Here is a 10,861-nt window from a genome sequence, read left to right as displayed (position 1 = left end):
TAGAATCTAAAATGTTTCAGATTCATTGACCTTAGTGGGGTCATTCCACCTTAAAGGCAAACAACCCATTCATGTCCTTATCTTCCACACCGAAGCCTTTCGAGAGGCTCCTATTCACAGGCTAAGCTTTGTTATCATGTCATCTTTTTTATTCTTCTGTGCCTCTGAGTCTTTTTATTCTTCTGGATGTCGCTCGATACAGATATATTCTTAGTCCAAGTTTTTACTTTCTTTGAAAAGACAAAAATGGTTTATACTGGATTGGGTGTATGTAACACGTGTGACATTTCAGTGCAACGGATAAAGATAACACTTTTGCTATCTTTTCATTGATAAAATGGACAATGCTGTTTGACGTTCAGGAGGAAAAAAAATTGAGTGACCCCTCCTTTGCCCATGTTCTACCACTCATCAAGGAGCAGAGGTGGGCAGTTTGACAGTACTGACGGACAGACCGACATTTTGCCGATGAACCGCCACGTGATGAAAACATTAAGAACAAGAGACTAAGATCAATGGAACAATGGATTTTGTCTGTCATTTTAATTGGTCGTTGTAATCGTCACCATGTTTGTCACCTGTCACTCCTGGTAATGGTTTGTCACCTCACTCGATTAAATCTTCCCAATATCAGAGAATCGTTTAAAATGCTATATACTTGGGAGTAGTCCACTGCGGAAGTGTAAACACAGTCTAAATAGGCCATATACGTACTTGGACTCAGGAATGACCGGGTAATTTTGCTATTCATTAATGATTTGAATGAATAAATCGCTTGTACTTAGTTGGCCAAGCATTCAAGAATGCCCTTCGATTCAAGTAACCACAATGGGCACCTCACGAAGTGACAATCTCACTCTGATTGGCGCTTAGTCAGGAAACGCAAGATAGAAATTTTTTAAATTCTCCCAAAAAGGCATTATCTAGTAAATTAAGCTCAGCCATGCTTTTACTTGTAGTGTATGTGAACGATGACATCTGGCCATTTTTTTTTTTAATGTAACGTTGCTTAAAATGTTTTTATCAAGTGGTTATCATAGATGGCTGGATGGACAGACTGCTTTGTTTGAGTAAATACACATTAGCAATGACCGGGCCTCAGTTTGTCTTTATTTTTTTTATTGGCAAGAACAATATGCACAGGTCTGTGATAAATTAACAACATACAGTACAAAGAATATATTTAGAGACACAAAACGCATGAAAGTGCCTGACCACTCTTCTGTAGCTCATTTCGGTACGATCCAAATGCTTCTTAGTGGCCTGTGCATGACTCCAATCAAGAGAAGTCGGAATCATTGCGCAATTGACAACATTTTGAAAATGGACAGTTGGGTCATAGTATTCCCAATGCGGCTATGTAGAGTCTGTCACTACTATGTTTTTAACATGACCACACGGACGTGATCCCTTTATTGAAAGTCCATGTACTTGTAGTCGTCGGTGCATCTGTACTTGCTCCCAGCGTAGCGGGTGCACATCAGGTGAGGGAGGCAGGGGCATGTGTGGTGCTGCCTTTTGCCAGGATAGGGCACCTGCACCAATACAAGATAGGTGAACGAGTGAACACGTCCTGCATTATTGAGCTCAATGGCGCAAACAGGGACGTAGCCATAAATGTTTCAATGGAGTGGCCAGAGAGTGAGAATGGATGACCATCCCTGCCCCCAACTATCAATAACCGCTACATCTACCAGCAGCTTATTTGAGACATCCTGTTATCTTGCGAAAATCAACCCAAGGAAAAATAGTTAAAAAAAACCCAACAACGACATTCTAATATAACAGCTGGTCTTTTTGCCATATATTTGGAAAAAAAAAAAGATATTTAATATAAATGATTAAAATAAAAAACAATGCCTGTGATATTTTTCTTAAATGACACTTTTGTTTAAATAAATAAATAAATGAATAAATAAATAAATAAATAAATGATCTTCTTGTTAAGCCTAAAATTACCTACTTCAAAATATTGAAGAAAAAAACAACAACATACATCCTGTTTAGTTTGTTTAATGATGACCTGTGAAGTTGTAGGTCATTTTTTTTTTTTTTTACATTTTTAATCTATTTTTAAATATAACAGTATTTAAATGATCATATCTAATTTATATAGCAACCCCCTCTGTTAAATTCTGGGCCAAAATACCACCCAACCCCAGTAAATAAAAATAATACACATACATACATACATACATACATACATACATACATACATACAGTATATAAAAAAAGATTAATGATATTATGTTAAACTTGGTTTTCCCTCAATATAAAAATGACAAAATTGAATCAATCTAAAGATTTTTTATTTAATTTATTGATAACTTGCCCGTTATGTTGCTGGTAAAATTGATCATTTTAAAAATCGGAGAACTTGCAGCAAAGCAATTTTAACCTTTTGAATGAAACTGCATGTAAAATGTGTCCTGTCGTGTTCCCATTCATATTTTCTTCCCCGCTGAGTGATGACCAGTTTACATATTGATCCCTGATGTTGTCATCTGACTAATGTACGGCGACCAATAAGTACTATATGATGCGTCTATCTTCTTGGCTCACCTTATGGCTCAGCGGGTGACATAAGTCCCCTTCCATACCTCTGGGTAGGCACATCCTCAGGCCTCTCAGCCAGAGACTGACAGCACAGCACAGACCCAAGCCGCACTGCACGTCTCGCTCGCAAGCCTGCAAGGAGACATGGAGCACGTTTACTGACCAATTCCCATTAATGCTGCCTGTATTTCACCATCCATCCATCGACCCATCCATCCATAGTCTCTCCTGTGTGTCCTGGGTCGTCAAAATAAAAAGACCACCAAGACAGGTCTGAATTTTAATCACAGATTAAAACACTGGGTTAAGGTATATAATATATCAAAATGACAGATATTTTTGGTTGAAGTTTTCAATAATAGTTCTGAAAGCGTGCGTAGACTTTATATTTAATCCCACATTATGCTAATTCATGCATTCTAGGTTCAATGGAGACTCTAAATTGTCCTTTGCATGTTGTGTGAAAATACACCAAATTGCACAAATTTTTTAATTGAGATAACAATCAATGCAACAATCAATAATGGTTAACAATAAGCAAAACAATTCAGTTTAAACTAAAAGGGTTCTTTGCAATAAAGGCTAACCCCCAATTTTTTGTTTTACAATATCATGTGCAAACCCACAGTATAAAAATTAATATTAGGTTTGTGGAATATTAATAAAGCAGCAAAATGTACCAGTTTTTTTTTTCTTCTCCATATCAGGCTTCACCTATCAGGATGTTTCAGCCCAGGATGTAAATGTCACATAACCAAATTCAGTAACCATGTGAGCTGTGATTGGTCGCTACCTGGGCAACTGTGATGTCATTTTTAGGCAACAAAAAACGCCAAAATGCAATATAAAGAAGTGGATTTTGCTGCTGTATTAATACTTCGCATTCCCTTATTGTAATGTGTGTTAATGTATTTAAAAATACAATATACTGTAAGGCCTACAGTATATACAGTATTTGAAAAGACTATTTGTTTACCTTTTTTAAGAGTAGCTCGAGAAATAAGGAAAAAATGGGAACTGTTGAGACACACTTTCCTTCATGACCTGTGATATAAGATGCTTTGCTGAAATTGCATTTGGGCTTCCTTGCACCCACGCACATTTTGTACTGTTTTGTGGCTCTGATCCATTTACAAGCGGCCATCCATTGTAGCCAGGATATCGTTCCTTCCGGTGGACGAGAAGGAGGATGAGGATGTGGTTTCCACGCTGTCATACGTAATCACTTTTCTCTTAATATAGCAAGACATGTGACTGTGCATCTATTGCATAGGCATACTGCACGTAAGCTTCTATTTGCACTGAAGCGGGTCGTATAAATGATAAAGGATAAACATTGTTTGCAGGGTGACTGCTTGTCAATGGTATAGACAAATATGCACCAATGCAGCTCAATGTAGTATCTTTTTAAACAATAACCACCCCCCACCACACACATATATATATATATATACACATATATACACACATATATATATATATATATATATATATATATATATATGTATGTATGTATCTATCTATCTATCTTATCTATCTTATCTATCTTATCTATCTATCTATCTATCTATCTATCTAGATGGATGGATGGATGGATGGATGGATGGATAGATAGATAGATAAGATAGATAAGATAGATAGATACATACATACATATATATATATATATATATATATATATATATATATATATATATGTATGTATCTATCTATCTATCTTATCTATATTATCTATCTATCTATCTATCTATCTATCTTATCTATCTATCTATCTATCTTATCTATCTATCTATCTATCTATCTATCCATCCATCCATCCATCCATCCATCTAGATAGATAGATAGATAGATAGATAGATAGATAGATAGATAGATAGATAGATAGATAGATAGATAGATAGATAGATAGATAGATAGATAGATAGATAGATAGATAGATAGATAGATAGATAGAGTATTTAAAAGCATATGACTCACTCCTGTGATGATGGCTCCTCTTGACCAGTTGACAGATGTGAGAAGTAAGGACAGCAGTATCACATGGACGCTCATGATGATAACAGATCCTCATGTGAAGATTTCCAGCAGCCACACGGGCTCCTGTCCCAGCTGCTCCCTTTATCCACTGAGGCTCCCCCTCCTCACCCCTGCTCACCTCCCACCCACTCCTCGTGCAAGGTACCCCCACGGCAGGTTCCTCTGTATTTGCCACTTCTGTCAGTTCTTGAAATATCTGGTTCTGTGATGTAACCGACTTAAATAAAACTGGAATAAATGTAGAAAACTGCAACATGAAAAGTCCACACACCCTTGGTCAAATGCCAGGTTTTTGAGATGCAGAAAAAAAGATCTCAAAATTAACCTGTACAACTGACTTGTATTTGTTTTAAAAACTTTTCAAAACTCCATTTGGGATTGAACTCTTGACTAATTGAATGAGATTGGGATGTTGCCACATGCTGAAAAACGACGGTATGTCATCGATAGAGTGCGTAAGTGTGTGTGCCAGGTTTTGATTGAGTGTAAAGGATCCGTGAGCATTATTAAGATGCGAGCCTGCCGCAGTGCCGCTGATGGATTCCTCCAATGTACCAGCCACATAATCATATCGGGTCGTTTTTGCCCCGTCAGCAGCCGGGCTTCTGAGGTTTGCCTGTCTTAAGGCTGACTTTCCCTCAAAATCCATCAACATAATGCTGCACAAATAAAACGCTCTGGGTTTATGCCCATCACATTTATGCAATACCTTATGATCAATACTGTTCCGCATATGAGCAATAGTTTGACATTTTCATGGTGATGTCTTTGAACAGTGGTGTTCAAACTTTTCGCACCGAGCAGAGCTCTCCCAAAGACCCCGCCGTCAAAACAAACAAAACAAAAAACCTCGGCTGCATCACTAGCATCATGATCAATATTGAAAAAAAAAGTTGAAGCAATGGTGATTCCGGCATGATTTAAAGTGATTCCAAAATCTAATTTAATGCTTTTTAATGCCATCACAGGAACAAATTAAGGCCAAATTGATTGGAACATGAGACATCTTAATACTGACGTCAATGCAAAAACTTGCATGTATTTTGTTACGTTTTATAACTATTCACATTGTCATTTATGAAGCATTTTTTGTAAGATGAGTCTTCAAGGACAGCTTGTTTGTATAATCTATCACCTGGAGTTCTAACCCTCCATTAGCTTCCTCTTTAGCTCAGACTTCCCTCTTCCCAGGTGTTCCCAGGTCATCCAGAAGACGTAGTCTCTCCACTCTTATACTTGGAGTGCACATGTTATGCTTAAAATAAACACTTGGGGTTTATGCACTTTTGAGTGGGGCTCCCAGCAAGATCAAGAACATTTTCTACAGTAACCCTTCCCTCATAATATATATTTTTTAGTAATTTATCAAAGTTTAGAATGTTTTTTTTTGTTTTGTATGTTTTTTGGTCATATGTTCTTTTATTGTAGACTGAATGTAATCAGGAAACCAGTAGAAGAAGAAAAACGGGAAGCAATACATTTATAGAACTTTAAGCAGTCCAACATTTTAAATTGACGTGTTTTTTGTTATTTTTGTCAATATTAACAAGTATATGCAAAGATGTTTTTCCGCATTTCTTATTTTGGCAATGAAAGGGTTGAGAAGCGCATCATTCCTTGTTTCCGCTGTTTGTGTAACGCTTTTCTTTCCCTTTAGGCCTTTGTGGCGACTCGTAGCACGTGACGTAAAGTCAGCTGACCTTTACCCGGAAACGCATCAAAACATTCGTTGCCATACAATTTCCCTCGATATTCCTCGAATTCGCTGAATTTCGGATGGAGTCGACACTGGAGCAACACCTCGATGACACGTAAGATATAATTAACCCCCTTTTTTTCTTTGTCCGCGTAGTATCACGCAGGAAAATGTACCTTCCCGCCCCCCTCTCCCTTTGCTCGGTTCGCAGAATGAAAAATCCAGCAGTGGTCGGCGTTCTTATTACGGACGAGCAAGGACACAACCTGGCATGTAAGTTAGCTTTCATGTTGCAATTCAACTTGTGTAATTTCATTAAAAAATATATTTCAGACCTTTACAAATAGCTCAATAGTTTAAGGCATTGGTTTCAAACATTTTGGATCCAGGAAGCCATTATCCCCCAAACTCTCTCAAATTTCTAACTTTATTGCCTAAATAACATAACTTATCAAGATTTTAGTCGTGTATACGATCAAAACATATCTGTAATGAATGCAACTGACTCGTTTGTGAGCATTTCAGTTGTGTATACAGTATAAGAAACAATTATTAGGATGTGTGAGTGCTACAGCAGTGGAGCTAAAGAAGAAGTCAGCTAGTGTTAAACATCAGTAGTGTACTGTAGTTTTTGTTCTATATAGTATCTCCTAGGCTTTCAGGTCCCAATTGCCTGGGATCACCGATAACAATTGAGTTGAACTCACCTAACACCCTTCAATTCTTTTGCATCTGTGCCAGCTTACAGCATTTTTTGTTTACTTGTAGTTATTAAACTTGGTGTTTTTTGTTTTTGCAATTTTTACGTGCTCTATAATTTTGCTTCCATTTTAGTGTATGTAGCTTAAGTTACTTGCAGTGTGTTTCTTTTAATGTGTTTGCTTTTTTATGTATGTGTATTGTTCTTTTCTTGTTTGAATTGTTGCATTTTTTTCATTTTAGCGTTTTACCTGTTGCAGTTTTATTACTTGCAGTATTTTGTTTTGCAATTATCCTGTGTGTGTGTTTTAAATTTGTTCTAATGATTCTCAATTGTTTTGCTAAAAGAGAACATAATTCTATTTCAATTACGCATCACATGATAAAAACAAAGCCTTTTCCCTGGGGTCATCCTTTTCCCTGGCATCTCCTCGTGTCCCCCCCAGAGTGATACATTGTGTTTTTTCTTTTATTTGCATTGTTCCTGTTTTTGTTGCATTCTGCCAGTTGCAGTGTGTTTGCAACCACCATATAGTCAGAGTAAAAGTTGAAAAAACTCAGTGGTGTGTGAATATCGAAAAAGAACGACTTGTGTGTGGGAGCATTTCTTCTTTAAGAGAGCAAAAAATCGTAGAGTGTCTGCGTGCACAAAAAACATCTGGTGTGGCATCTTCAATAGTGTGCGTGAAAACATTTCATTGTATGTTAGGTTTGTTAGTAATATGTGAGAGCATTCATTAGTATATAAGAGCTACAAGCACGCACATCATAGTGTTCGACGAGTGTGTGTAATGTATTCTAGACTAATGTCTATTACTGACATTTGTTGTCCTGCCATGACCCCAAACAGGCCGTGGCTCGCTGTCGGACGAGCATGGCGGCGTGGTGTCGGTTTTGGCCAAACAGGCTGCCGCTCTCACCAGGGACCCAACAGACACGCCCACCGTGTGCCTGGAGTCAGACTCCGGGTAAGCACCTTATTAGCGCTTTTTTTTTTTTTTTGAATGTCAGTCATGCTTTGGCCGCAAAATGAAGTTAGTTTAGTTTGTGTGGCCGTATTGCCACCTAGTGGACAACTACCTCAACCTCCAGTGACAATTGATGTTTGGAATGGTCTTTTTTTATTCTAATCTAATAATAAATACATCGATAATAATGATAGCTTTACTGTTGTCCTGAGAACAGATTTAGTTATGTATATTATTTTCATGACTGTCCATCATAATACTGTATATACAAAATAGTTGCCTTTTAAAATAACCTTTTTTCATTTATGTTCTGCATCAGCGATCCTTTTTTGCACCAATAATTTTTGGATGAAAAAAAAAAGACTCAAAACAGAGCGCTCAATAGTTCATATTTGCAGTGATATCTCTAGGTGTGTTTTATTCATACACTCCAAATAGACCGTCTTTTGTTTTATTTATGCTCGCTTGCTTGAAAATAGCATTTCTATTGACAATGCACATTTTATTAGTCTTTTATTTAAAGAAAAAAGTCACTATAGCACAATTTAGCAACAAGTGGATGAAGCCATCCATTTTCTAGAGCTGCTTAACCTCAATGGTTGCAGGCTTGCTGGTGCCGATCCCAGCTGGCTTTGGGCAGTTATAGAGCCAGCTGGATTTGAACTCGGGTCCCTGAACTCTTGAGGTGGACATGCTAACCACTGTGCCATTGAGCTGCCTAATTTGCTCTTAATTTGAAAAGAAAAACAATCTGTCATTGCTATCATGGCTTCTTTGACATCCACATTCTTTTAACATATGGCCTCCTTCAAAGTTGTAGATTTCTTGCCAATTGTAATGCTTTACATTGTGATCTTACCAGGTAAGAAAAAAATACTCATTTTTCTTTCTCCCTGTATGTTTTGCAGCAACATTTTGGTGAGGAATCATGGGACTGTCACAGTGGCCGTTCACAAAATTTCCTCCTGAAAAGAAAATTTACAGAAAAGATTGGAATGTTCGTCTATGCCAAACGTACTTGTCTTTGAACACCCCCTCCACCCCAGCGTGTCAGTCTGTGAGTGTTTTAATGTGTGCATATTATCTGTACATCTCAACAAAATTAATCTTTCATAATAATGAACTTGAATAAACTTTTTTTCTTTAAGTCAAAGTTTTTAATGCCTCACTCTGCCTTTGTTTTGCATTTGCATATTGCAGCTACATCTTACAACCTCATTAAGATCCAAATGTGCAAAAGTTAAGATTTTTTTAAGATTTTGACCAGGTCTGTATATACAATACTCATGGGTAAAGATTCTTTATCCTCTGCGAAGAGTGCCTAAATATTACTGCATCTTACAGAAGTGTGTATGTATACAGATATGTGTGTATTATACTCCCCAGGTGGCCAAGCTATGCACACACACAGCAGCACAAAGTCCACTGCAATCAAGCAAAACTGCTGCAAAAACAATACAAATACAAAAACAATGATGCAATTGCTGCTCTATATTGTACTTATGCTACTACTGTATAGTTTTATACAGTTAAATATTACAGCATGCATTCAATATTGAAACATTACGAAATTGTCTTCATTTCACAAAGCAAACAAACTACGAAATATGAAATAACATCAAAAATCACAAACATGAAAATGAATCACAAATGAAAAAAAAACATTCAAAAAACACGCACAAACAAGTGAATACAATTACAAACTAAAACACATTACAACAGACGGAAAAACTGCATTAAAACATCACCAAGAAACAAAAGAAAATTAACTGCAAAATTAAATGCAAAACAGCATAAAAAAACAAAACGCAGCTACAAACAAAAACTTTCAGTGTGTTTTTGTTTGTGATCTTGTTAAAATGTATTCTGGTTTTGTTTGGGATTTTTGGATGGCTTTGTGGTCCATGTGTTTTTTGTCTTCTTGTTTGCAATGACGTTTTTTTTACTTGATTGTTTGTATGATTTGCACTTCAAGCCCATGTATGGAACAGATGTATTGAAATCGCCTGCCTGCCATTCCGCCGGCGACCAATTGGTGGTTTCAAGCTCTCGGCAGTTGTGTTGGGACGCCGCAAAAATGCATTTTGTATGAACTACAAATGACTACTGTCAACATTGCTTTTTTTAGCAATACGCCCAAGAGTAATATTCTTGTTTTAGTTTATAATTGCGCCCATGAGTCGTATCCTGGTGGGTCGCTCACGTGACCCCCCCACCCCTCCAACATTCTTGTTGCCAAAGCTCCCTGCCGCCGCCCCTCTTGCCCCTCTAGTTGACGCGCGTACGCAGACGTCTTGGAACAGAAGGTGAGAGGATGCGGAGGGGACGCTGCCGCCGCGTGTAGAGGCACAAGCGAGGCTCCGTGCAGAGGCAGAGCACTCACCTCCCCTTCCCACGAGCACCCCAACTCCTAAAGAACAAAGTTATGGCCGGAGGAGAAGAAGAGCCCCCGAAGACGCGCCTTGCAGGTTTGGAGAACCTTTTTCTTCAACTTTGACTTGTTTGCGTTGGCATTGCTAAAAATATACCGTTATTTATGGCTTTAAAAGTGCCCCCCCCCATCTAACCGCGTTCGTTCTCTTCACAGGTGGCCTGCAGATGACGATGACACGCGCCGTTTAAGTGTCCCTTTGCGTCCGCTGTGAGGAGGAAGAGGACGGCCGCTAGGAGGGGGGCACGGCACAGACGCCACCGCCATGCAACCCGGCTGCGCTCCGAAGATAACAACTGGGAGCTACTACAAGAGGTACCCCCCCCCCCCCCCCCCCCCCCCCCCCGGAACAATAATGGCTCTTGTGTAAAAACGCTCAAACTCGACGTTTACTGCATTCTGCAATCTCTCTCTCCCTCAGCACAGTACTGTCTGCTTTGCGCCGGACTGCAAGTCGGTATCACCTTGCTGCGG

The 10,861-nt window shown here is 38.4% G+C and overlaps 3 protein-coding genes across 4 annotated transcripts in view; 2 read left to right on the top strand and 1 right to left on the bottom strand.

Moving 5' to 3' along the window:
- Positions 1–1,133: 1,133 nt before the first annotated feature.
- On the bottom strand, positions 1,134–4,673 carry prok1 (prokineticin 1). Its single transcript, XM_088407755.1, has 3 exons — positions 4,534–4,673; positions 2,563–2,688; positions 1,134–1,535 (listed from the first exon to the last, which is right to left on the bottom strand). The coding sequence occupies exons 1-3, from the start codon at positions 4,606–4,608 to the stop codon at positions 1,413–1,415; spliced, it is 324 nt and encodes a 107-aa protein (XP_088263881.1). The 5' UTR covers positions 4,609–4,673; the 3' UTR covers positions 1,134–1,412.
- A 1,577-nt stretch (positions 4,674–6,250) lies between these two features.
- lamtor5 (late endosomal/lysosomal adaptor, MAPK and MTOR activator 5) lies at positions 6,251–9,109 on the top strand. Its single transcript, XM_088407756.1, has 4 exons — positions 6,251–6,404; positions 6,501–6,562; positions 7,839–7,956; positions 8,865–9,109. The coding sequence occupies exons 1-4, from the start codon at positions 6,370–6,372 to the stop codon at positions 8,923–8,925; spliced, it is 276 nt and encodes a 91-aa protein (XP_088263882.1). The 5' UTR covers positions 6,251–6,369; the 3' UTR covers positions 8,926–9,109.
- Positions 9,110–10,208: 1,099 nt separating this feature from the next.
- The window catches only part of slc16a4 (solute carrier family 16 member 4), a 34,244-nt gene continuing 33,591 nt past the window's right edge, over positions 10,209–10,861 (top strand). For both annotated transcript variants that reach the window (XM_088407737.1, XM_088407738.1), the window contains exons 1-2: positions 10,209–10,424; positions 10,544–10,702. The gene's annotated coding sequence lies outside the window, so the exon portion shown is untranslated. The remainder of the gene's footprint in view (positions 10,425–10,543; positions 10,703–10,861) is intronic.

The sequence above is a fragment of the Hippichthys cyanospilos genome, chromosome 2 (assembly GCF_059441005.1).
Source record: "Hippichthys cyanospilos isolate Australia breed blue-spotted pipefish chromosome 2, RoL_Hcya_1.0, whole genome shotgun sequence".
In the NCBI taxonomy this organism is placed as follows: Eukaryota; Metazoa; Chordata; class Actinopteri; order Syngnathiformes; family Syngnathidae; genus Hippichthys; species Hippichthys cyanospilos.
The sequence above is the reverse complement of the archived record's forward strand: the minus strand, read 5'-3'. Positions and strand labels throughout refer to the sequence as shown.

What these genes read in the sequence shown, in the direction of transcription:
- prok1 (XM_088407755.1), bottom strand. Translation starts at nt 4,608, where the DNA reads ATGAGCGTCCATGTGATACTGCTGTCCTTACTTCTCACATCTGTCAAC. An exon ending in GAGGAGCCATCATCACAGGA is followed by an intron (nt 2,689 to 4,533) that starts GTGAGTCATATG and finishes GTCTCCTTGCAG; the next exon opens with GCTTGCGAGCGAGACGTGCA. An exon ending in GTCACCCGCTGAGCCATAAG is followed by an intron (nt 1,536 to 2,562) that starts GTGAGCCAAGAA and finishes GTATTGGTGCAG; the next exon opens with GTGCCCTATCCTGGCAAAAG.
- lamtor5 (XM_088407756.1), top strand. Translation starts at nt 6,370, where the DNA reads ATGGAGTCGACACTGGAGCAACACCTCGATGACAC. An exon ending in GAGCAACACCTCGATGACAC is followed by an intron (nt 6,405 to 6,500) that starts GTAAGATATAAT and finishes CTCGGTTCGCAG; the next exon opens with AATGAAAAATCCAGCAGTGG. An exon ending in GCAAGGACACAACCTGGCAT is followed by an intron (nt 6,563 to 7,838) that starts GTAAGTTAGCTT and finishes GACCCCAAACAG; the next exon opens with GCCGTGGCTCGCTGTCGGAC.